The following is a 27,038-nucleotide window of genomic DNA, read 5'->3' on the forward strand; positions in this document are numbered from 1 at the left end:
TTGAATTTGGCACAAAGCATTTATTATATGGATTTAAAAGACATACGCACAAATGGCAAAAAAAAAAAAGCATTTAAACAGATCAATTATTTAAAAAATCCAAATCTCAGAGCATAACTGTGTACAGTCATATTTAAAAGGACATTTGTGAGCATGTTGGCCATTTCTGGAAGCGCAGTTATTAGGAGGTAGGTGTACGACCAGCATGAGTATCAATAAAAGGAAAGAAAAAAATCTCCAGGCTCGGCCTTTGACTTAATGACAATACAAAGGGCACATATATCAAATATTTTCATGCATTTAACTGCACAAATACTGTGTACCATGCATACAAACACTTACTGAAATGACTGAAAAGCAGACTTGTCCGGCACTGCTTGATAAAGTATCTATCTGACATGTTGCGCAAAATACAGCAAGTATATGGTGGTTTGTTAGGAGCACGATGCTGCTTTCATTTGATGTTTCCTGTCAGACTTAGAAAGTCGAAGCATCCGCAACCAAAACTGTAACACTTGTAATTTGTACTATTACTATTATGTTTCTGCGACTTGCTAAAAAAGCCACATGCAGAGCAATGTGTTTTTAAGTGCTAAAAGGCAAAACAAATCCTACATTTCCTAACTTTTGTTACCTTACTAACTCAGGGTTGATGTCACTCCCAGCTCGGACATCTGAGGCAAATGGAAGGCAGCATAAGGTAAACATTCAGATGAAGAATAGTGTTACAAGTGTACAGAGGTCAAATATGTAAAGGCATAACCAGAATTCATTTTCTTTGTCAGTCCATATAAGCCTGTGAAAAGGAAAGTTTAAGATAACATCAGAGATAGATATTTCATAAGCTGGAAAAATTCATTTTTAAATAAGAAAATTTCAGGTGTGCTGTCAATAAAACCGGGATGGGTTCTGACCAGAGGAGTGCAAAACAACACCATCTGGATGCAGAACTGTGGCATTTCATCAATATAACTGCTGGGCCTTTTTCATGTGTTCACAACCGTGTCCCTGTACCAAGATGGCTTTGAGTTTGATGCTCTTTGCAGAATCATGGGTCCCGTTTTTAGTGTGGTTTTATGACTTGTCTGTGTTGTAGAAAAACCCGTAGTAGAAGAAAGCACTGATAGCCAGCAGAGCGACTGACAGCAACATGTTCCTCCGGTTTTCACCTCGTAACATCTCCAGCTCCTTGTCTGGAAAAGCAAAAGAAAAACTGTATAAAATATGCAGCAGCCATCACTTTCTATTTATTTTTAGTCCTCTGGCACGAGCAAAACCAGCAAATGATCTGCTGTCGCAGCCTGGGGCCAGTTTACAACATACTGAAACTATTTTTGTTTTTTATATGGGAAAGCTGGCTCAGTCAAAAGAAGACAGAAGACAAATATTTTGTATACTGCACCCAAAAAGCACGACATTCTTCAGTTTCCTTAAATCTGTCATCAATAACATTTTATTTTCGCCTGCTTTCTTTTTAAAATGCACCTTTCAGGATGACTAAATATGACATGTTGATTAGTTTGCTAATCAGTTTGTCAATTAACCCTTAGTGAAACGCTCAATAAATATTACAAATACACAGGAAAAGTAAGAACACACAGTGAATACACATGAACAAGAATTTTAATATTAAGGCTCACCTAGCTTCTGCACCCTCTCATTCATGATGGTCATTTCATCCTCCAGATCTTGTCTGATTTTTTTTTTTAAAGAAAGAAAAAAAGCAATATTAAGGAGAAACATCACTGTTGGGTGAAGTTTTTACATTATTCCTTTTCTAAAAAAAATCTCTAAGTGGCACAAGATGGCTTTTCATGAGTTCTTGCTCACTAAAGAGCCACACAGACCTGCAACTACCACAAAACAGCCACAAACAGGAAAGCCAAAGACATGCGAGAGCAAATCCAACACAAATCCTTCACACCTCATGCAATAGAACAACACATTCATTTGTTCCCTTATGTTCATCGTTTATTTCAATCCCTTTTTAAAATCTATATTCTCAACTCATACACTTTATTTAGACTTCAGATTAGTGTTCAACTCATTAAAATATTGTTTGGTCAACTTTGGCCAGTCCTTTGCCTTGAAATACCAGTGGGAGGTATACACACTAACGTGGAGTCTTCATCATCTCCTTCAGCCTCACCTCTGCTTTTCAGAGAGCTTCTCCTTCCTGCTCCTGAACTCCGCCCTCTCTAAGTTGTCCTGGCAACGCACCCGCTGCTCCTCCAGACGATCAATCTGTAGGATTTTACAGGTGTGACACACTGAGAGGTCAACGTACAAAACACAGAGGCAGGGAGGAGCGACCGAAACGAATGAATTTTAAGAATGTACACGGGGAAAGCTACAGCACCTATCAGACGTCAGCTAAACAGAGAGATAGATGGGAAATGTGAGAGAAACGCTAAAACACTGTACCTCGGAGGCGACGCTGATTTTCTCTCGCCTTTTCTCTTTTAGCCTTGCCATGTTGTGACCAAACCGGAGAACCACAGTGCAGTGAGTCTCCTGCCTGACAGAAAAAAAACCTGTGACTATGCGGAACTATTTTTCTTCTTCGTAATGTTTACGTCTTCCTTTTGACGAACCGCTCTTCGCGCACTTTGCTGCCCTCTGTCGGTGGAAAGTGACAAACACTTGGCCGCATAAACACAAATAACTCCCAACACCTGAAAGTGAAGAAAGCCAAGTCATTAAAAAAATGCTGTCATGCTCAAATCACAATTAAAGTTATTGTTATTATTATTATAGTTATTGTTCTCATGCCAGTATGAAGGCAACATACTGTAGTCTGCACCTACCAAACATAGACAGGTAAAACAGAACTGAGAGAGTTGCTGCTGAGCGTTGCTAATCTGATTATGTGACCTGAGAGGACACACATGATCAGCTGAGAAAGAAAAGGGACGAGGCCAGGCAAGCTGCTCTATACTTGCTTCCTTCCTTCTACAAAATGCCTCTATTTATAAACCGAGACCAAATATTTGCTCATCAGGTACACCTGCTGGAGCACAAATTAAGGGTGAGTCATTGTTAGACATTAGGGAATGGTTTATTCGATTATTATTGGTTTATTATTGATTTATTGGATTTTTTTTTTTTTTACAAGTTACTGAACATGAGTTGTGCAAACTGCATCCCAAATCCTTCAGGACACATTTCTTTGTATTTCAGAGTAAAGAGGAGAGAATACTTGATCTGGAGACAGAGAATACCCTTCTTCATTTAAGACTTGCAGAGGTGAGAATAGTTTTGACATCTAACACACATATAGGCTCATCTTTAGCCAAAAAGTAGATTTTGATCATTTTATTCTAGTATTTTCCTGTCTGCACCTTATTTATCATGGTTTTTCATGGACCTCAAGCACAACTTTTGTGTGCATAACTTCTTTCTTTCTTTCTTTTCTAAATTATTTTTAGTGCCAATAGGCGTTGGAGTGTGCTTGTGCACTTACTTTAAATGCATGAGGTTTATTACACCTTAGTACTCACGCTATGTGCGGCAACATTTGAATCGGTGTCTATTTGAGTGCTTTAAATGGATGGTTAACTGAATGTGTATCTAAATGGCACATTGGGACAAAATGGATCATAATTTCTATCAAGCTGTTTCATTAGTTAGGCATGTAGCTCAAATGCACCAGAATTATGTGCAAATGACTGTTACCCCCTCCACTGTACTTTGCAGATCACTTCATCCTCATTTGTTTTTTTCCCTTCCACTCTCTAAGACTTAGATCCATACTTTATTGGGCAAAGGCACATTTTATTTTGTACACCACAGTACAAAGGCAAACAATCAAGAAGTGATTGAAGTGCAAACTTTCAGCTTAAATTAAGTGTTTTTACAAGAATTTGGCAGTAACTTTTTAGGACTTACAGCCATTTTTATACACAATCCACCACCTTCAGAGGCTATGAATTGGACAACCGAACATAATTTTAAATATAAGGATTCTTTTTGTTACATGGATGATGATGTTTTGCTTCTATTTGACTTCAGTTTTTTATTGAGTAAATGAAAACCACATTCTCTCAGGTTGAAATCAGGTGAATGACTTGGCCACTAAAGCATATCATATTTCTTTGCCTTAAGGAAATCTTGGATTGCTTTTCCTTTGGATCATTATCCATTTGCTCTGTGCTGGATAATGAGTGCTGTTCGATCAGTTTTGCAGCATTTGTCTGAATGTGAGCAGAGAGTATAGGTCTGTACACTTCATCCTGCTGCTTCTATCGGCAGTCACATTAGCAGCCCAATGTCATCACACAACCGCCAACGTGTGTGACAGATCACGCAGCATCCTTGAGATCTTGAGCTGATTTTCTCCTTCTCCATACTTTTATGTAATCTTGGTTTCATCCGTCCAAAGAAGTTTTTCAGAACTGTGCAGACTCATTTTGATGTTTTCTGGCAAAGCCTAATCTGGCCTTGTTGTTCTTTAGTGTGGTGTGCACCTTGTTGTTAACGCTCTGTATTTCCATTCATTGATCGCAGACCTTAAAAATGATGTGGTAAGTTTTTGCTGTCTCTCTGACAGATTTTGTGTCAACCCAATGATTGGCCCCCTCACTTGCACTGAAATCTTTTTGAGCCTCGTGAAATATAAATTTAAATAACTATGAATCCGGTATTACGTCAGTTTAATTTGTCCTTAAATAAAATGGGAATGTGAGAACAGGCCTCATCTGGCCATGAAGCTACTTGTCAGTGGATTGTCCACTTAACAGTAATTCCTGAAAAGTTAATGAAAATTTTTTTATATATATATATATATATATAAAGAAAACTTACATTAAAGCTGAAAGTCTGGAATTTGCAATTTAGTTGTTTGATTTTTAAATGCATGCAGTTCTAGAACTTGAGACTTTATACTACATTATATATTATAAGAATTAATTAAAAATAATAAAATTACATTTTAAGATGGTAGTGGTAAAGTGTGCAGATCAAAATTAGCATGTACTTTGTGTATTGCCCCTCATAGAGTAAGTCTCATAGAGTCATTACTTGTTTTAATTTCAGTGGATTGGAAAGATTTTCTTTATCTCTCCTTATTACAGCTAAGCTTAAGAAGCATCCTACTGAAAACACTGCTGTTTAACACTAACTGACTGTGATGCAAAGAAAACTGATTTATAAATATAAATATGTGGACCAATTTCCAAATTAAAGCTCACTGTAAAAATATCTTTTTACTGCATACCATAATTCATTCTTTGTTTTCTGTGTCTGTTGATGTTGAACTACGTTTTAACTTAATATAAAAGAGAAATTTTGATGACTCACTTTTGCACGTTTGATTTTCAGTGTTTGGGTAGACAGCGCCGGGACCATGATGAGGGAACCAAGGCTGTGAACGATCATCAGCTTCAGAGTAGTACACGGAAGATAACCCAATCAGCCCTCATCAAGCTTCTCTCAGGGGTTCAGGTAAAAATATATTGAGATGTGTGTATATGTGGTAGATAGTAACTTGGGTTCAGTTCAGTTCACTTTACTTCAATTCAGTTCAATTGTTTATTTATATAGTAGCAAATTAGAAAAAAAACCCCAACAATCAGGCAACTCCCTGTGAGCAAACACTTTACGATAGTGGGAAGTGGGAAGCCACGACAGGTTGGGAGTGAGGGGAGAGAGAAGAGAAAATAAATAAGAGAGCATAAAGAGACAAAACACAGACTAAGGGAGGAAGAAGACAAAGGCATGCTGCAGTGTTGTATTAACATGTGTTGAGTGAAAAGAGGTGAGCGGAGAAACAGTGGTGCAGTCAGCACCAGTCTGAGCTTATAGCAGCATAACTAAAGGAGGTTTTAGAGTCACCTGATGCAACCTTAACTATAAAATTTTCCTTAAATCTTAAAATTTAACAATAGGATAACTTGGTGGGGCCTGATTGTTCAAGATTATGTCAGTCATGATGATCACGGATTTTAAATTCAGTTCTGGATTTGTAAAGGAACCAATGAGGAGAACCCAGAATAGGAAAAATCTGGTCTCCTTTTCTTGTCCCTGTCATTAGTCTAGCTGCAGTGTTTTGGTTTAACTGATCTGTTTAGGTCGGGTTTAGATATAACTGAGTATCATCTTCATAGCAATGAAAATATATGCAGTGTTTTCTAATATTATTGTAGAAGAGAAGCATGTATAATGTATATAGTACTGGTCCCAGCAGAGCGCCTTGTGGAACTCCATGACTAACTTCTGCATGTGAAGAAAATTCCACATTTACATGAACAAATTGGAGTCTATCAGACAGATATGATTCAAACCCCAGCAGCCCAGTTCCTTTAATGCCAATAGTTTGTTCTAATCTCTGTATTAAATTATTGTCATCGAACGCTGCCCTGATCTCTAACAGGACAAACATAGACATGAGTCCACTGTCAAAGGCTGTTTCTGTGCTACAATGTACTCTAACTCCTCAAAGAAACTATCCCTCTGCAAACCACAAGTTAGCTGTTTGAAACTAGGCTTTCAAGAAATTTTTACATTTCAGTGCTGGAGATTGGTGTATAATTAGCTAATTCAGTTGTGTCAAATAAAGGCTAAAGTAAAAGCTATATGTATATCCTCCTGAGAACCAGCCTATTCATTTATATCCTGTGTAATTTGTTTTTTGTCTATATCTTTTGACTTATTTGAGCTACCATACTAAGTCCTGATGTACTAAATAGAGGACATCCTGGGCTTTCCATTGATATCTCATGTGTTTGGGTGGCCTCTTTTAGCTCCAAAGAGGCAGGAAATCACAAAAAAGTTGAAGGGGAAGGTCCTTTTTTCCTCGGTTCTTAGGAGAATATGTATAGTTAGGAAGGCTTTGTGTAAACACTCCCTTCATTTGTCCACTCTGTGTGTTTGTGGCAGGCTGTGAAGCATGACCTGAGTGAGTTGTTTGCAGTGTATGTGAGTTTTGCCACTGAGTTGGAGGAGCAGAGCAAGCAGCTCCTGGAGAAAGTAGAGCAAGCCAACTCATCTCTGAACGGTCACGGTGAGGATGGATTTCAGAGTAAGTATCTGAATGGAACCTCAGGTTAACATTAAAGTAGCATCTGTAGGCGGTGACGGTGATACTTTTGGTGTTTTGAAACCTTTTTTGTTTAAAATGTGAAAACTGCAATGCATCCCGAAACAGTGGAGCAGCAGTTAGAGGAGGCACATCTGCATGTGGACTCTGACTTTAGGATTTCATTTGATTGACTAAAATGTCACATAAAATTATTTTTAGGCTGACAATAACAGTATTCAGAAGTTTAAGATGTTAAAAAGTTCTGCTGCAGATGTCACCAGCTGATCACAAAGACAGAAGGATATTAGATAATGTTCAGGTAAACCTGCCAAAAAATACGATGCTGTAAGTTGATTAAAACTAGGTGCACTTTGGTATATGAATACCTTAATATCCATGTCTTTTACTGTACATTAGTGTCAGCTTTCTGAGACGATATCCTTTATATTAAAGTCCAGTCCATTTTCTCAAAGCTTCCCCAATAAAATAAAAGTATTTTCTTATAGTTTCAAATAAGGTTTAAACACAGAGACAAAGTTGTGGCCTTTCACAGTTCATTTTTACAGTCATGATAAAAATCAAATGGCATCCTTTTCAAATTCTAAGGTTTTACATATCAAAATATAATTAAAAAAATAACATGATTTACTGGTCTGAAGCATTTAGGTAGCATCATCCCAGCAAATTCAGCCCAAAGTCAAGCTGTGCAATGATCAGAGAAACTGCAAAAAACCCAAGAGCTACAACTCAAACTCTACAAGCATCAGTTAGTATGTTAGTTGGTGTAAATGTTGGTGTTCATCTGAGGTTGTGTTGTTTACCTGATATGTAGAAGTTTAGAATTAACACAGGGTGCACTTTCTTTTTACCATGACTGGATATGTTGCTAAAAAGAGGACAGCATGATGTTGAATATTTGTGTGATACACTGAACCTTAGTTCTGACTGAAAAATGTGCACACCATGTGCAGATTTGCAGGTTCGTGTTGCAGCCCTGGAGCACTCTCTGGAGGAAGAAAGGGAGAACTGCAGGGCAGAGAGGCGGAAGCGGAAAGAACTTCACAACACACTGGTGGTAAGAAGACAAAAGTGTTAGATGATGGAATAAAAAGAAAGAGCTGTACTGAATCTTTTAATCACTGATGTTTGTTTCACTTCAGGAGCTCAGAGGGAACATTCGGGTTCACTGCAGGGTGCGTCCACTTCTTCCTTTTGACCAGATCCAGTCCTCAACTTCCGGATCAGGGTGAGTGAACAGGCAATGCAACATGAATACACAATTGAATACACAATTAAATGAAGAAAAGTTGTTAAAAATGAGAGAACTTAAGGTAACCCAGTGTTTTCTCCATCAGGTCTGCATCATCAGAGGAAGTAATCCACGCAGTCAGTGATGTCAGTGTTGCCGACTCTTACAAATGGTTTTCATTGATTGCTGCATACCTGCCTTTACTTTAATCCATCTTTTTATTTAGGATACAGTGATGGTGAATTGCATGAAGGCGGGGATGCTGGTGCAAAACAAAATGTTTGAGTTTGAGAGGTAAAACAATATGCCGGCATCACCATACAATGGACGACATTTCTCCAATTATTTTTCAGTTGTTAGTGACTGTGGCAATGCGCACTTCTTTCAGGGTACACGGACCAGAGGATTCCCAGGAGGCTGTGTTTGAAGAAGTCAAGTCACTTCTAACATCTCTGCTGGATGGGTGAGCATGAAACTATGTGGAAAAAAAGAGCTCTATATCAAGTCAAATGTTATTCCGATGGATTAATTCAACTGTCTTCATTTAACACTCTGGTGCGTGAATGAGCGGAGCAAACTGAGCAGCATAATATGACTGCATGGCTCCGACAGTAATTGAATGTCACCTTGCTTCCTGCCTTTCAGCTATAATGTGTGTATCATGGCATATGGGCAGACGGGCAGTGGGAAGACTCACACCATGATGGGATCCCAGTTCCTGGATGAGCTCTCAGGGACACAGCAGGAGGCACAGCAGGGTATTATCCCACAGGCTGCTGCTGAGCTCTTTCGGTGAGAGAAAAAAGGGCTGGATGTGTTTCTCAAGTCTTTTTTAGTAGTTTGATCCACAAGAAAGCATAATATCTACTTTGTTTTGCTTCTTTCCTTTCTGTTGCCATGTGATGCCCAGGCTCATCTCTGAGAAGCCTGCAGAAAGTCACACAGTGGAAGTGTCAGTGATGGAGGTGTACAACAATGAGGTGTTTGACCTGCTGGCCAGGGATGAGCACAGCAATGCAGCTGGCCAGAGACGGGATGTCATCACCACCGCCTCCGGTGCCAGCCAGGTCCCCTCCCTCACATATGAGTGAGTAGAGCCAGAGCTAAGATACAGCAGTTTATGTGGGCTTTTGTATGACTGGTCTACATACTAGAAGAGCAATATACCACAGCATACTAGAAGGCTTTTCATAAAAATACTAAGACCAGTGTACCAATCAATCATCATCACCATTCATAAAAAAGAGGGCATGTATACCGTTGGGCCCACATGGAATTACAAGCTGTCCTCCTCTGGTTTTTCAGACTTTATTTAGTTCTTGATCACACAGACAGGAATTCTGCTCTTGGCCACGTTTCTGGATGTAGTGGGCAGAGAAAAGAAGCTCAGCCCACTCCGAGCTAATCTATGAACGCATGTTTATGAAGCTTTAAAAAGATAAGACGCCGGAAACTCAGCTCCGAATTGAGAAGTGGTGAAAATGAAGCTAAAGGAAAGCAAAAGGGTGACTCCTGACTCCTGATGAGCTCTCAATTGCTTGAAAGGTTTTTGCCCATAGCAACTTCATAAGACTGGAAAGTTTCACTTTTTTCAGCAGCAGAGTTGAAAAAAATGAAATAACTTAATCCTTAAATCTTCACTATTTTCTGTTTATTGGCTAAATTAAATAAAATCTAAAATGAGTAGTGGTTGTAGTAGAACATTTTAACGTCAGCTAACAATCATTATTGCTTCACAGTAGTTTGCCTTTGCCAGCCCAACGAACACATATTTCCATACGTACAGGTTGTGCCTCATCTAAACAGAAGCCCTTAAGATAGAGGTTGCTGTTTGTGAGGTCATTTTTGATGGTCTGGATAGCTTCTTTCCCCATAATAAATAAAACGATCATTTTAAAACTGCATTTTTGTATTTATCCGGGTTATGTTTTTAATATTAAAATTTGTTTGATCTGAAGCATGTAAGTGCGACAAATATGCAACAACAACAAAAATCAGGAAGTGGGGAAATACCTTTTCACAGCACTGTATATAGTGTACATGCTTCAAATATGCATGCTACAGACACATTTTCAGCCCAGCAGCAAAGCAGATCTGTGTAATCACCACCTCTCCATATCCCTGGCACTATTGCTTCTCTTTGTTCACTAAAAAACAGGTTTAAATTGTCTCGTATTCCTCTAGCCATTAAACTTCTAAACACTGGTGACACCCAGCTTGCTGCAGCAAAGCTAAGTTTGGCATGTGTTCTTTTACCACAGACCAGCTCACTGTTGAGGATCTGTTATATAACTCAAGAATTCATGTGCCAATTATGACAACATCCATCTCTCCATCAATTTTTCTTACTAATTATTGAGGCTGGATTGAAATCACGTGATATTCCCATACACGTACATGGAGCAAGCATTTCAACATAAAAGCATACAATATATGCAGACAAAGACATCCTCTAAAGCGCCCTCAGCTGTGCTACAGATGTCTCCTAGTTTGACACAAAGCCCCTGGGACCCTCACAGCTGATTGCCCAAAGTGGAGAGGCACACTGGGACAGGAAGGTAATATAGAAACTAAGAAAGTGGAGCTGTCAAAGAATGCAAACAAGTCTAATCTGATTACATATGGCAGTGAAATTTAGTAGAAAGGTTGCTGTTCCTCTAGATATCGATTGTTTTACAATTAAATGAACAAGCATTGTTGTCGCCTTTTAAAGCTCATTGTGAATTTTTAAGAATGCCTCTGATGTGTATCCAAGAATCCAAGAAGAAAGCTGTGGGCAATACAGTCAAAACCAGCAGACTCCACAGAGCAAAGAAGAACTGCAGATTTGACTGATAATATATTAAAGAAATCTAAAAATACTGAAAACTGTTTTAATAATTTCATCTTTTTTTTGTATTTTAAGGACTTTCCCTTTATGTTTTTCAGGCCTGTGAGTAATGCCTCTGAGGTGATGCAGATTATTAGCAGCGTTCTGAAGCTCAGAGCTCACTGTCCCACCCTTGTCCACGCGGACTCATCACGCTCTCACCTCATTTTGACCCTCACGGTTTCCTCCAAGAGTCCCAATGCAGTGGCCCTGGGTGAGATGCATGTCTGGGAATTCATTGAGGACCTCTTTCAGTGACCTGCCGTTCACACGTTCTTGCATCGTAACCCTTTCGCTCTTCCATTCAGCCCGCAGGCTACAGAGTGCCAAGATGGACATGCGGCACTCCACCCAGAAGGAGTGGTGGAGTCCACGCTGTCGCCGTGCCAACTTCGCCGCCCACCACTCAGCTGACGAAACCTCTGCAAGCCCCGCGTCCTCTCCCTGCTCGACCCCGTCCCTTTCTCCCTGCCCCTCCCCGAGACACAGCATCACTCAGACTCCGTTCAGGACAAAGCTTCAGCTGGTGGACCTGGCTGGCAGCGAGTGTGCTGGTAGGTGCTCCGTGCAGGAGGACTTTCTTTGAAAAGGTTGGCATTCTGGAAAGTGGTTTATGGTGCAATACACAAGGTTTTAACTGGAAAATGAACATATCTTTACATGCCAGCACACGGTGAATTGAAATCTTACACATAAACTGCTGCTGGTACACATCTCTGAGTTAAGAATCAGAACCAGAATATATTACATAGCCTAATATATACAAATAGATCAATTATATATATCAAGAATATAAAAAAGATTCAATTTATATGATTGACATTTACTGTAAAAGGTGAACTGTAAAACTTTGTTATTTGTTATTGTGACTGCAGAGCATGTGCAAAAGAGTGTAACTATTGCACTGAGTACTGTGCATTAGATGGAGGAGTTGTACAGGGAGATAGCCACAGGCAGGACGAGAAAAACAGACAGCAGTAGGTGCTTCAGGCAGACCTTTAAATCTTTCTGCAGTGTTTTGTTTTATTTACTGGGAAACCGGAGAATCGAGACATGACAAATCTGCCTAGTGCTTAGTTTTCCATGACTATTTTTTAGTCTGTTTGAGCTAAATATGCAGTTTAGAAGTTTCTTTTTTTCAGTCAGAGCCTGGACTAGGAACTACAAAAGGATTAATCAAAAGGTTGGGCTTCAAAGTACAATACAATACAATACAGTTTTATTTATATAGCATATTTAAAACCCGAAGGCACACCAAAGTGCTTCACAGTAATATGGAGAATCAACATAAGTCAATAACAGGGTACAGATCAGGCACTAGCACAGACAGGATAGAGGCACTAACAGACCAGAAGATTTTGATAAATACAAAATCCACTAAGAAGACAAAAACAGCAGTAAAATTAATAATAAAATAATAAATTTAATAAAATTTAATAAAAAATTTAAACGATTTAAAAGTTTAAAGTTTAAAAGATTTAAAAGGGTATTAACTGGTCATGAAAGCCAAGTCAAATAGATATGCTTTCAATCTTGATTTAAAGGACTGGATAGAGTCCAAGGCTCGAATAGAAGCAGGGAGGCTATTCCAAAGGTTGGGTGCAGCTGAAGCAAAGGCACGATCGCCTCTGGTCTTCAGTCTAAACTTAGGTTGGGCCAGGAGTAATTGACTTGATGATCTTAATGCACGACAAGGAGTGTACAGATTGAGGAGGTCAGTGAGGTAACTGGGTGCAATGTTATTCAGGAAAACAAAAGTAGAACAATTCAGTTCAATTTCTTTTTGTTATACTGCCAAATCACAACAACTGTCGCCACAGAGCGCTTTATATTGTAAGGTAAAGCCCTACAGTAATGGAGAGGAAACCCCAACAATCAAAAAATGCCCTTTGAGCAAGCACTTGGCAACAGTGGGAAGGAAAAATTACCTTTAAACAGGAAGAAACCTCCAGCAGAACCAGGCTCGGGGAGGACAGCCACCTGATGTAACCAGCTCTGGCGAGGGGTGGGAGACAGGACCAAAGGTATCCTGTGAAAGACAGCCAGAGATTCTCTTTCTAGTCCCTGTCAGTACTCTCGCTGCATTATTTTGGACAACTCAAGACTTTTGAGGGCGTTTTAAGGGCATCCTGATAATAATGAATTATAATAGTCCATCCTAGAAGTAATAAATGCATGAACTAGTTTTGCAGCATCACTCTGTGGCAGGATGTTTCTAATTTTAGAGAAATTGCCCAAATGTGGGAAAGCAGTCCTGCATATTGCTATAATATGCACAGTGAAGGACACATCCTGGTTATAAGTGATTCCTCACAGTGTTACTGGAGGCCAAGATAATTCCATCCAGAAGTATGTGGTTAGACACCATGTTTCTAAGATTTTTAGGGCTGACTACAATAACCTCAGTTAGAGAGCACATTATCTAACTTTAGGCCGTCTAAATGTGTCCCAGGTATGTCTGGAGTTTCAGGTGCAGCTCTCTGGGAGTCATCATGTATAAACCGTAGTCTCTCGGCTCTGTCCGATGTCCTTGGAGCTCTGGCTGAACACAGACCACACATCCCTTACAGGAACAGCAAACTCACTCATCTGCTGCAGGATGCCATAGGTGAGTCTCTCTCACACACACACGCACACATTATTTATTCTTTTTATGTCCAGTGACTCACTATTTCCCGTGTCCGGGTCTTCTGGAAAAGATTAACTCAGCTCCACAATAACCAAATCCAGGGTTGAAATTTGTGCCCAAAAATGACAGGAAAAAACCATGTCTTCCACCTTATGTACCTCTCATTTCATCCACCAGGTGGTGATGCCAAGCTGCTAGTGATGCTCTGTGTCTCCCCGACGCAGCGCTTCATCACAGAGTCCCTGCAGTCTCTTAGTTTTGGCACGCGGGCACGGCAGGTACAGAAGGAGCCACCCCGAAGAAAAAATAATAGCCTCAAAGTTAAATAAGAAAGCAAAGGAAGATCTTTAACATAGATCTTTTATGAGTCATTACAACAGATAGAAGGGCGAGTGTTATAATAGGGGCACAACATTCACCCTTATATTCTAGCCTTAACTAGTATAAGAGTATTTTTGATTTTGCAGTTATTGGAAGTTTGGTTACTTTGTGCTGGAAGCAGATCACATTTCACCCTTTCCAGAGTACCGTTTTCCTTACTAATAATTATGCAGGCATCTTTTAAGAAACATACATATTTATGCATTTACTTAGAATTTAATGTCTTAATGTTTTCTGAAACTACTGATTCTTAGGAATACTGTGTGCAATGACATTCTTGCAGTGCATGTGTAGTTCATCATATACAAACTTAGTACATGTGAGAAGACTTTATTAGCACTTTATTAAATTGATTAAAGCTAAAATAGAAAACATGCCAACAGCAAACGGAACTGCACTATATATGGAAAAACAAAAGCTGTTTTAATCCTAAGGCATTCTGCTGTAAATTCATTTCAACGCTACCTTCCCCTGCTTTGCCTTCTCTTTTGTTTTGTTTTTCCATCCCAGCATTTATGTTTACACAGTATTTATACACATTTTTGGTTACATATTAAAAATCTTTCTGAAGATTTGATGAAGTAGAAAAGTGTATCCGTATTAGAAATAAACAGCTGATATGCCTGTTCTTGTGTAATCAGTCTTAAGAATCCTATAAATAAAAAAAAAGACAAATCATTTAAAGTTTATGGCTCACGCTTTATATACAAATTACAGTGGGCTGTAGTTCCACTAAGCTCTCACTTCTGTGTAGATAACACGGGGGAATCCATGCACGTGCAGGTAGGGAGCCCAATGCGACATAATGCATCAGTGTGATCCTAAAATACACACCCTAATGATTATTTGCAAATGCAGTTTCAGGTCTGTTGACTCCAGTTTAATGCTGGGAAGAAAAATCACACAATTCCCTCTGAAGTGAACCAGTTGGACATCTTCCCAGCACGAATAGAATAACACACTGTATCTGGTAATTAAATCTCTTTTTCATCAGCTCCCCTTAGTTCCACACACTCGCACTTATTAATAAGGCTTCCTCCTACCAGCAGGCTGCAAACTGTGAAATGTTGTGATTCTCTAATCCGTGCAGTCCCAAAGCTGGCATGCTATTGAGGCACGTATGTCATGTGCCACCCTGACAGGAAAAGTGAAAGGCCCAAAGTGTTTTCTTTGTTTTATCTTTTGTTTTGTCTTCTGAAAACAGCAGGCTTCGAGGATAAAGAGTGACAGAAGAAAACAAAACTATGACTTGAACAGAAGTGAGAAGATAATAAAGAAGGAAACTACAGGAGTGTTTAGGGAGATGACAGAGGAGCGGAAATGTGAAAATGAGCTGAGAGAGAAACGGGAATGAAGGAACGTAAGAGTGTGAAAGCACATGTAACTGAACTTGTACTTCAACCTTCACTCTTTATCTGCGCTATTATTTTTCTAACAGGATGAGTTTTTGTACAGCGTTCAGGATGTGGATCATCTGTCGAAATTCTCCTTTACACATAGATTACCTGGAAACAGATTGATAGGTAAGAATGTGTATTTCCCAGCCGGTTGGTTAGTGTTTGTTGGAGGTGGCAGGGAGTCACTGCGAAACATGTTGCTAAAGCCCCTGTCATGCAGATCTACAGACTGGTCAGTGACCCTCCCTAACAACCACAATTTGCTAGGAAAAAATATTGGTTAGTGGCTGCTTGCAGTCACTTGGTGAAATTGGTTGCAAAAAAACCTCGTTCTGAGTGCTTTGGTCTCTCGGCAGATTATGGCGAGCCAGGAAAGCCAAATATCACCAAATATCTCCTTAAACCCATCTGTTGGCTCAGCTGGCAATCAAGTTTAGCAATCAGCCTTTTCATTTGGTTCATGTCAGCTGGAAATATTTCCTTCAATTCCCCCCAAATACTGGAAATACCTTACAATCTCCCAAATTAAATTTGAGTTGTCTCTTTTTTCTTAATGAACAGATATTTGTAGGTTTTTCCACTATATTTAAGTATTTAATTCATGTCATAATTATAAAAGCAAAATTGCACCAGCTTAATGAAAGGAGCAACTCGTCTCTAAAAGCAACTGGTTCGAGGTCTTGGCCATGATCCAGTTACTTGTGAATAAATCTGCACTTTTGGAGGTTTAGGGGCCGCTGCTCTTATTAATTTCATTTTTAATCTCTGTAGCACACTGAGAAATCATGGCTTGTGTTCAACCGTAATCAAATTAAGCTAACTCGGTTATTCTTTTACAGAGAACAGGACTCCAATCAAGCAACCTCAACAACAACAACAAACCCTGAAACATAACATTAGATTTTTATTAATTCAAGCAAACTGTTACAGTAAACAGTTACATAAGTTACATGGTATACAGTATTGATCCAATCTTTTTTTTCCTCCTTTCAACTCCCTCCCCCCCAGCCAAACATAGAAACAGCGAATTCATACAAGCGCAGGCAAGTAAGTAGTAACAGCACAATACATTCATCAACTCAACGATACGTTTTGTACGAACAATAAGGCAAGTAGAAGAAAAAAACAAAACGAACGAACGGAAAAGGATGGCAGACATTTCCTTTCAAATGATCCAAAACAAGGCAGAATGTAAGCTTCTTGTCTTACGCCTCAAACGGCAGTACTACGCAGAGCTGTAGTCCCAAACGAGTTAAGGCTTCCCGTTAGTGAGCAGTTAAACAGTAAAAGGGGATCTGAGAGAAAAGCTGCCATCAGTGACGTCGACTGGTTTGCATCTGGTGTCAGTCAGATTCCCAAAACTCGAAAAAGTTTCTCTCTGTACGCTGTATTTTTTTTTTTTTTTTTTAATAAATCAGGGATAATAAGAGAGGCAGGAATTCTGATGTTTATCTACAGAATCAAGTTGCTTCCACCGTCCATTTCTGCGGCAACGAGCGTGAGAAAATGAAGGGAACTCGATATAAACAATGGCTTAGTGTTTCTCTTTGACAGCGCCTGATGTCAACAATAGCAGAAATGGCTCCTCTGAACCCAGACAGCTCAATATCTAGGCATACATTTCCCTGGGGTAAAGGTTAAATGTGGATGGATATGCACACATGTGACCAAAGCAGCCATATGGTTTCCCCCATCATTTCAGCCATACAATAATTATCACATGACACAGCAACACAATCTTTTGCTTGTCCTTAGTGGTAAAGTCATTCCTGATAACAAAAAAAAGTGTGTGGGGGGGTGACGACAACCCAGCCTGTGGTCAGGGTTTGATACTACTGGCCTGTTAAAACAAGTGTTTCAGTTGTACTGGGTAAATAAAAGATGATTAAAATAAAGCAGCATTCACTCAATGCCATGTTCAGCAAAATCATATTGGAGAACTAAAGATAGATGCAACATGCCTTCATTTGTTCTTTTCAAATTTCTTCTTTGTTTTTGTTTTTTTCCCAACATCAAGGTACAGATAAGAAACGAAAACAAGTGGCTCTTCAAAAAAGTTATCTTCGTGTATACCAATAGTAAACATGAGGGATTTCATCACAAGAAATCCAGCCGAAACAAAGTCGCGTGGTAGGTGCAGAAGAATGAATTCGAAAAGAGAGAGAGAGAGAAAAACGACTCTTGGAACACTAGAAAGACCGACAACGGCGACGTGGAGTCCCTCCACTGAACACAAACCACAACGAGACAGACATATGACAAGATATAAACAAAAAAAACAAAAAAGAGAGAGGAAAGGTGGTCGTAACGGTGTTTCGGTTCTTTGATGTCGAGGTGTGGAGTGCAGGGATGCGATACTGCTGGAGGGTGGGGCACCTCCATCCTCCCGGTATTCCTTCTGTTCTCTCCCTCGCCGCCGTCATTCCATCCAGTCTCCTTCGTCAAACTCGGACTCGTCCTCGGAGTCGGAGTATTCCACGGCGATGCGGCGTGACAGGATGGTGGCCACATCATTACCCACTCGCTCGTGCTTAGCCTCTTGTTCTCGCTGCTCCTCCACTTTTCGCAGCTGTATGCCTGCAGCAGGGAAACGGAAAAAGATGATTACATATCATTGCTCCTGAAACTCCCGATTAGGATTATAACGACTACAGCAACAATAACTTGGATATAGATGAGTATTTATCCTGCTTTATTAAAATGTATTTATGTGAAATATTAAAAACTGGTCTCCGATTTGATTAATCTGAATGAAGCTGGATCTTATAGCCACAGCGTGACACTGTGAGCGCAGCACCTGCTCCCACTTGCTATTTAAATCTGTTTGCAAGTGCCAGCCAATCAGAAGAAAGCTTGCTTAAAGGGAGGGGTAAGACAGCTAAGAATGAGAGGCTTTATACAGTAGATGAAACTGAATGCAAAGCTAATCTAATAGAGACCAAGCTAGGTGTTCTTTTCTCTAACCATTTAGTATATAAAATGAATCCTATGGTCCTAGAAGAGTAATGAAAAGGGCGGTAAACAAAAGAGTGGCATCTTCAAAGTTATTTCACGGCCTTCTTTTACAGATTTACAAAAATACAGTTATCTATGATGTAAGACGAGAAAAGCAGCAAAGATTGGAGGAAGTTTTGCTTCTAGACAGGCTTAAAAATATCTGAATATATTCTCTTATCATCACACGCAGAGCTGGCATTACACAATCTTTTCAAGATTTGGAGGCAGTTAAGCTGCTACTATGAAAAAGTGGCCACAACATGGTTTTAAAGAACTATTTGCACATGCATTTATAAACACTTCACCTTTTCTGATAGCCTCCAACAGGACGCTGCGTGCATCGCTGATGGGTGGCAGATTGGCTGGATGGTGCCTCTTGGTCCCCATGTCGTGGACGGCGTGGGGGGGAGGGGAGGCCATGGCTCCTGCTGAAGGTAAGGCGGGCACAGGTGGTGGCCCTGATAGGCACGGTGATGAGCTCCGCGCTCCTGGGAGGGGCAGGGGAGGTGGTGGCGGTGGAGGAGGCAGGATGGTGCTGTCTGACTGAATACCAGAACCCGCGGATGGACCTTTGTCCAGGACCTGCTGGAAACGAGCTGGAGATGAGGAGTGGAGGGGAGGTGCCACGGGTGGAGGGGCTGGATGGAGAACACCCGGGGCTATCTGGAGGGGAGCGGGGGGAGGCGGGATGGCTGGGGGCTGCTGCTGGACTGGTAGAGGAGGAATAGGAGGAGGAGTGCCGCGCAAGCCTGTGGAGGGTAAGGGTGGAGGAGGAGGGGGCAGAGGGGGAGGCGGAGGAGGAGGAGTGTTGGAGTTGTGGCCTGCTGTCCGGGCTGGAGACTGGGGTCTGCTGTCGGAAAAGCCCGAGCTGGAGCTGGAGGGAAGAAGAAACACGAATGAGGTGGAGACGGTGGTGGTGCACTGCTGCGGCTCTTTAAGCCTTTAAGAGTATCTGAGAAAACGCTCACCAACAGGTAAAAAGGAGGCTGGACTTTGGTCACCATGTGCTTCATGTGCAAAATTTGAGAGATAATTGAGGTAACTTCAACTTTTTCCACTTGGGAAGATTGTTATATGCCATAAATTCTCTCAAAACACAACACCCACCAAAACAGCTTGTATATACATGTGCACTTCAGTTACTAGTTGTTTTTTTTTTAATTAATAGTTTGACTTACAAAATATATGAAAACTGTATATAGCGATAGAGGTTATGAAATGTAAACATGCCAAAATATTACGGTTCCAGCTGTCTGCAAATTGTCTAGTTTTCCTTTGGTAATCTTGATCATTTAAAAGTGCATTGAACTAGTGTATGCAGACAAGATCAAGATGATCTGGTGAAGTTCAATCTGAGCATTAGAATGGGGAAGAGAGGAGAGAGGATATCTGTTACGAGGAGAACAGTTTATCAAAAAAACCCCATTGAACTAGCAGCTTAGTCAAGCCTCAAAATTGACTAATATTTGCTCCACATTTTGCAGCGCTGAGTGTGATCAGCAGAAGAGCACATTCCACGTGGCAGGAAGAGTCTAACACCAGGCTTTGCATTTTCCTAATTAAACTTTCTATGAAGCTAATTTGACTCAGACTGCGAAAGAAGAACATAGCTGCTTATTTATATCCATGACATCCACCTTTTTAGCCTCAGACCATCTGTAGCACATCATGCATAATAACCCCCCCCCCCAAAACTCCAAAATTATCTCTCTCATCTGTCTGAATTTTTAAATTTGTCACCGACAAATGCACGTGTGCCAAGTAAAACAGAAAGCCTGACTATTGTAACGACAGAAACTGCCTGTTCACAAAAGGTGCATGTCAACAGCCGAGTTTGTTTCGTTCTTATCTTTTCAATTAAAAATGTGCAGCAATGCGTCAGAAGCAGCTGCTGGGAGTGTGGAAGTAACCATAAATACAGCTGCTTTGTGAAACTGCAGAGTTGTCACAGGAGCATGGATAGAGTGAAGAGGCCAAAGTATTTCCACTTCACTGTCAGTTCAATAAATTAGAGGTTAAAGATCACCGAGCAACCGGCTTATTGTAACTTGCACATTAAAGACAAGAGTGTGAATAACAGTGGCCGTTCACTGATGCCGAACCTGCGTGGGTTGGTACACCGCTAACACTGTGACACAGAGGAATGTGTCCACAATCAATTCTCCTCCTGTGGTGAAGGAGAAGGGGAAAAAAAGGCACCGCAGGAGGAAGAAAAGACAGGAGGAACAAATAAAGTGTGGAGTGTTTCCTCTCAGGACAGCAGCGCTACTTAATGTGCTGTAGTAAAGGAAAGTTTTCAGAGGAGGTGAAGCGAGAAAATGAGATACGATGGAACATGGTGACGGGAACTTTTAAAATGGCAAAAAAAAGGAAAATCAGCACGAATTAAAGGTCAGAATAAAGTAAATAAAAGAGCAAGAGGAGAAGGCAGATGCAAGGGCAAGTGCAAAAAAAAAAATCAATGCAAGATTTCTCCAGTGTTACCTTAATCATTCCCTCTGATCTCTTCATCCTTTCAAAAACAGCTATATAAGCGGCCAGTATGTGAGCAGAAAAACAACCTGTAATATGTTCAGTGGCCTTAACACGCAGCTGATCCTGCCCTTCAACAAGCCTTTTTCTTATTTTACTTCATCTTTGTTCCACACACTCTCAAACCACACATTCATCAACCTTTTCAGAACCAGTAATTGAAGGCCGGTCTATACTGACGGATGTGCATGAGAAAATGAGATAAACAAGGCTAAGAGATGGGGAGGGAATCGCAGTAGTTACACTTTTTAAACTGCTTGAAACACACATTTATGTTTTAGGTGTAGGTAGAGCAACAAAGTGAAAACTGAGGCTGATGACCCACCTGATCACAGAAGGTGGCTTTATCTCTCCCAGTGGGTGCATAGGAGGTGGCGGCGGTGGAGGGTCGTGAGGTCGGGAATACATTCTGTCCCCTGTACGGTTAAGCAGTTCGTTCATCTGAGTGTAGGGCAGCGCCGCCAGTGAGAAGGGCCCGTCCAAATGCTCCATGTACAAATGAGTCCTGAGCAGAGAAACCCAGTCATTCATTCACACTGTGTTTGGTTCAGCTGTGAGTCTTTGTGTGTGTGTGCAGTTTTGTGTGTTCTTTGCACTTACTATTCTTACCCGCATAAAGCTCATCTGTCAGAACTTAAATCATGTCACTTAAACAAAACCTTACATATTCTGGGTAGGTAGAGGTGCTGTATATAGAACTGAGGTATGTTCCCAATCATTTTACCTTGTGTGTGTAGAATATTTGTAATGTATTTAAAAAAAACAAACACAAAGCAAACTCACACACAAAAAACAGAAGATATACTAATGCTAATATACTAATTATATTTACTGTGGAGTTTGTGTTTGATTAAACACAGCGCTAAGACTTTTTGATGATCAGAAATTATGTAGTAATTGGGTCATGGAATTCACAGAGTCCAGTAATCGTAGCCAGCAACACTTAAGAACACAATGCAAAAGTCCTGAGCAACACCTGATTTAAGTTTTCCTAAATTTAAAAGCCAATATTTAGTATCACCACCTTTATTCTCCACCACAGCCTGAACCTTTCTGGTCATTTCTTTAAGTCGCCTTCAAGAATAGTTCTCCAGGCTTCTTGAAGGACATTCAGAGCTCTTCTTCAGATGCTAGCTGCCTTTTGTTCTGTTCTTTGTCAAGAAGATCCCACATTGTCTTAATAATGCTGAGGTCACGGACCAGTATGCTTTTACTGTACTGGCAGCGTGTTTGGAGTCATTTTCATGCAGAAAAATGACAAATTAATGTTTTCACTCAGAGACCATCTAGATGGTCTTGTATGGGGGATCAAAATCTGATGGTCCATTTCTGTGTTCATAATTCCATCAATTTTGACAAGATCTCCAACAACACTGGCTGAAACGCAGCCCTAAATCATGACAGAGCCTCCACTGTGTTTTACAGATGGCTGCTGTGCCTCTCTCCTGATCTCCACACCGATGATGATTCGAAAATCATCGAAAAATGTGGAATCGTCACCACATGAAACTTGTTGTTCAGTTGGCATACCTCAGCAGTGAGTGGCTTCTTGACCAGCTGAGGGTTTAGATCCATCTCTCAGGTCCTGAGTCCAGTCTTTGCAGGATTTCTTTCTTAGAACAATTTTTAACTCTTCATCTGCTGGGAATAGTTTTGTAGGCCTACCACGTCTTCACTTCTCCTCCACTTGTCTAGTTTCCTAATTTTAAGGACACTAAGCCTGAAGAACTATTGCTCAAGGCCTTTTTTTTAAATGTATGAGGATGGCTGGCTTCTTTTAAGCAAAATACTTTTAAAAAACAAGACCTGCGCTCATTATGTTCTTTAAGGTCATGTTTATGGTTTCTTCTGGCCATTACAGAGATCTGGTCACACAATATACATATACACATAAAAACAAGTAAGTAATAATAAGTAAAGATGCACTTTTCATAAAACAAACGTATTCTCACAGGCCACAAAAGTATACACTTCCTGTTTCCATTTCTCAGCAGTTTAGAATATTTTTTATTCACAAGAATGAATTTCTGCTACAATTATTCTGTTGACAATGCCGTTGCAGTCTAGGTGAGTACCCATCAAAAGACACTGTTATCCACAACATTGTAAATCAAACGCCGACAACCGCATCTATGGTCCATTTGCTTGAAATCTATTCTCATCAGTGCTCGCAGAAAAGATTTTGTGTCAGCTATCCACGCTACTGACAAATCCAACAAAACTACCAATTTGCATAAAATGTTTTCTTATTAATCACATTGACTGGCAGGGAAATTACTGAACACGAGTGGCACTGCAGCTCTGAGGCACAATAAAAGCAATCACAACTGTGAAGGACCTTAATCATCCCTTTTGTGGCTGCATTTCCCCAGTGCCACAGAAGTGTAAATTGCGTGAACAGATTCTCTGTGGACAGGACACTATTTATTTTTGTCCATATGATTGATTTCATCCTGCAGATGAATCCGTTTTTATCAAGTTTTTCAGATTTTCAGCTCTCGTAATGTAACGTGCACGTTTATTCCACCAGGTGACACCTGACTAAGTAGTGCCGTCCACCTTCACTCACCTGTTGTCGTGATAACCCGCAGATCCGTTGGCCTCTCTGTGTTTGTCTTCAGGTAAGTCCTGGGCGAGCTCTGCCCCCAGTGCCAGTTTCTGCCACTCCTTCTTACGATCGTGAGGTGCTCGCGGTATCTTCTCCGGCTCGTGTGGACGGTCGATCGCCTTCAGCTTTAGAAGAGGAGGCGAAGACGGTGACGGGGATGGAGGGAGATGGAATAGTTAAAAGGAATAATGGGAAGTGGTGGATGAATCCACAAGAGGTGTTTTGGGGATGACAATGAGGATGAGAGTGGAAGGAGAAGAGCAGGAGACAAAAAATAATATTAGCCATTAAATATATTTTCCAAAACTGATGAAGGATTGTTAAACATTTGAACGACAGAGCTTGAAAATTACAGTCAAGATTTATCAATGCAGAAGTAGAAAGAAGTGTTCACACACTCAAACAACCAAATCCAAAACGTAATAACTGATCCAAACTGTCCCTCTTTGTAATTTACTTTAAGGTGCCAAATAAACATCAACCTACCACAACAGTCTTAACAATATCTGTGCTTTCTAATCATCTTAAACTTAAAAGCACATTTTTTTAAAGGGGTAGCGCTTCACAGAAAATACTGCATCACACAAGCTTGGGAGCAGGGAGTGCTCATTGACTGACTGAATCAAATTGTGGTAAATATTTTTTTTCCAAAGCTTAAAAGTCTATAAAGAAAGATGGGTAATATTTTGTGATAATCTCGTGCCCATCGTCAAACAGCAATCCCTGACTCCCAGATTTCAGCATGACTGATTTGCAACAGAGGAAAAAATCAGCAGCAAGCTGCTGAGGTAGAAGTTTGTTCTTTTTTTGTTTTTAAATCAAATAATCGCTGTTTTTTCACATACCTGCCCTGGAAGGTCTAAGTACCTATAGACCTGATCATACATGCGGGGATCCTGCAACTACAAGAACAAAAACAAAAACCACAAGAGAAGCACCAGGGGTGAGGGGACGGGGTTCAAAATAATCAACACGGCACAGGATTGAGCACAGCGCTGCTGCACATAGTCAACGGGGACAAAAACAGAGTGGGCGGTGAGAAGTAGGACAAAAGGGAAAGAGGGGGGGAAAAAGTGCTGTTAAACAGAAAAATGACAACGTGCACAGCGCGGGGGACGTCACAATGGCACGCAAAGACCCACACACACGACCACACACACACCCACGGTGAATATAACAGAGCGCCGCTTCATCCCAAACACACAGACTAAGGCAGAAAAGGAGAGATCTCACTGGAATGGGGGGAGCAAATCTACAAAGGTGTGTTTCTACATGCGATGCACAGCAACAACCCACACTGGAGAATGACATGCAAAACAGAAAATGCACACACTCGTGCTAGCCAACCCAAAACAATGAGAGAGCAGATTATATTAAAGAAGGGCAATAAAAACATAAAGGGGACTTTTCACAGTCAATCTAAATATAAAGATATGCATGAAAACACTCAACTTAAACCAGCTAACAATATAAATCAATGTGAAAAATTATTCTCAACGCTAAACATAGACAACTGTAATAAAAGCAAACTTACGAACTAATAAAATAAAACGTATTTATTCTGCAAAAACTGGATAAAACAAGTGAGTTTGGCTTTAAATATTATGTTTCTACTTTCTATCTTCTTGTGGTGCTCAGCTTATTTGCTTTATTAAGGACATGCATGTAAATTTTCACAAATATATTTACAGTCAACAGCTGCATATAGCGTAGATATTAACCAATACACCGTTAACTTCAGTTTGCAATTAAGAGTGAACAGCATATTGGTTCAGGGACTCTTTTCAGCTGCTGGTCTATACACAGCTGGCACTTTAGAGAATATTTACAGTATGTGGGAACAATTGTGTTTATGTTAACGAGGGATCGTGTCAGCCAGTACAAGTGCATCATGTGGCTGTGATTTAAAGAGTTTTACAAGAAGAGGGGGGAGGACTGCAGCACAGGAACACTGTTTTTTTAAGGCTACACAGACAATACTTGTTAGTGGGATGCTTTTATGATGTGTTTTTTGTGCCTTTTTTTGACATTAAGACAAAAAAAGAAAGCACAGACATGCTTGTGTGTTAGTAATTTAACAAGACATATTTGTGCTGATTATAAAAACACAATCCGTTTCAAATAAAACTATTTACAACACAAGCCGATATTCAGTTAGGGTATCAAACAATACCAATATTATATCTAGCTGTAGACGTACCAAACAGGTGTGTGTGTGCGCGTGTGTGTGTGTGTGCTCAGATGAAGCATGTTGGCTGAGAGGTGACAGGTTGTGGACAGCATCTCCTCTGGTTTGGTTAAATGATGCTGATTTTGTTCGCTGAGAGAATAAATTCCAACTGTAACGCACATCGATTCGGTTCTGAATCATCGTGCCCTATTATCCCTGATGAGGCATCGACTGAAGAAAAGCATCTCCGCTTAAACACACACAGTCAGACACACAACCGCCTCCTCCTCTGCTTAAACACATTAATATATCTTAACTAAAACTTTATTATTTATTAGGTTGTCAAGACCTTTTACCGTGTCTAAGCTGCGCTGGGCCTCTAAAATCCAGCTGCAATCATCGAATCAGTGAAGAGTTTTACTTTTCCTAAACTCGGCTTCCTGAAAGGTTTTCAGTTTTAGTCTCGTGGCAATATATGAAGAAACATTAAATAACACTTGAAATAAAAATAAGCTAATGTACTATAAAATTCCATCTATGGGTCTATAGACTATAATGAGTGAAATTTTGCTTTAATGACATAAGAAGAAGGGTTGGCAGGAAGGACAGGTGGCAGTCAAACATATAGTGTGAGACAAACCGTCCATCAAACAGAGTGTCGGAGTGATGGCTTTAATGCTGTAGTGCAGCAATCAATGTGAAAATAAGTTTTTGTTTTAATGGAGGGGAAAATAGATTAGATCAGCGGTCTCCAACCTTTTTTGCGCCACGGACCGGTTTATGCCCGACAATATTTTCACGGACCGGCCTTTAAGGTGTTGCGGATAAATACAACAAAATAAAACTAGTACCGGTACCGAAAAAAACAAGATTTATTCATAACACATGTGAAAAGACCCAGGAAAACCGAGTTAACGATAAAAACGATAACAAAATAACGCTGAAAACCGATTAAAAACCCTGAAAACCATACATTTCACACCTGAGCCTCAACTTTCGCGGCCCGGCACCAAACGACTCACGGACCGGTACCGGTCCGAGGCCCGGGGGTTGGGGACTGCTGGATTAGATAGTGTTCGTACAAGAGAGAAAATGAGACATTTTTTTCTGTGAGCGCGTGTTTGTAAGCATGCATGTGTGAGTCACAGCTGTTATATATGTAGCTAATTTTCAATGGGCTGTGTGCCT

The 27,038-nt window shown here is 40.4% G+C and overlaps 3 protein-coding genes across 5 annotated transcripts in view; 1 reads left to right on the top strand and 2 right to left on the bottom strand.

Annotated features, from left to right (window-relative positions):
- ccdc167 (coiled-coil domain containing 167) lies at positions 1 to 2,579 on the bottom strand. The gene is made up of 4 exons (XM_084954242.1): positions 2,425 to 2,579; positions 2,150 to 2,244; positions 1,641 to 1,693; positions 1 to 1,193 (listed from the first exon to the last, which is right to left on the bottom strand). The coding sequence occupies exons 1-4, from the start codon at positions 2,473 to 2,475 to the stop codon at positions 1,075 to 1,077; spliced, it is 318 nt and encodes a 105-aa protein (XP_084810368.1). The 5' UTR covers positions 2,476 to 2,579; the 3' UTR covers positions 1 to 1,074.
- Positions 2,580 to 2,876: 297 nt separating this feature from the next.
- Positions 2,877 to 16,949, top strand: kif25 (kinesin family member 25). The gene is made up of 15 exons (XM_084952420.1): positions 2,877 to 3,028; positions 3,181 to 3,246; positions 5,320 to 5,442; positions 6,877 to 7,018; positions 7,990 to 8,093; positions 8,179 to 8,264; positions 8,374 to 8,413; positions 8,494 to 8,561; positions 8,656 to 8,730; positions 8,913 to 9,059; positions 9,178 to 9,354; positions 11,196 to 11,350; positions 11,445 to 11,690; positions 13,589 to 13,744; positions 13,943 to 16,949. The coding sequence occupies exons 1-15, from the start codon at positions 2,960 to 2,962 to the stop codon at positions 14,092 to 14,094; spliced, it is 1,806 nt and encodes a 601-aa protein (XP_084808546.1). The 5' UTR covers positions 2,877 to 2,959; the 3' UTR covers positions 14,095 to 16,949.
- Positions 16,435 to 27,038, bottom strand: part of wasf1 (WASP family member 1) — a 66,071-nt gene continuing 55,467 nt past the window's right edge. For 2 of the 3 annotated variants that reach the window (XM_084952421.1, XM_084952422.1), the window contains 5 exons: positions 24,526 to 24,582; positions 23,642 to 23,805; positions 21,398 to 21,577; positions 18,846 to 19,414; positions 16,435 to 18,120 (listed from right to left, as the gene is read on the bottom strand). In XM_084952421.1, the coding sequence (XP_084808547.1) occupies positions 17,963 to 18,120; positions 18,846 to 19,414; positions 21,398 to 21,577; positions 23,642 to 23,805; positions 24,526 to 24,582 (1,128 nt within the window). In that variant the 3' untranslated portion in view covers positions 16,435 to 17,962. The remainder of the gene's footprint in view (positions 18,121 to 18,845; positions 19,415 to 21,397; positions 21,578 to 23,641; positions 23,806 to 24,525; positions 24,583 to 27,038) is intronic. The other variant, XM_084952423.1, reaches the window with a different exon arrangement.

The sequence above is a fragment of the Perissodus microlepis genome, chromosome 15 (assembly GCF_051167445.1).
Source record: "Perissodus microlepis isolate ML-2025 ecotype Zambia chromosome 15, ASM5116744v1, whole genome shotgun sequence".
Lineage (NCBI taxonomy): Eukaryota > Metazoa > Chordata > Actinopteri > Cichliformes > Cichlidae > Perissodus > Perissodus microlepis.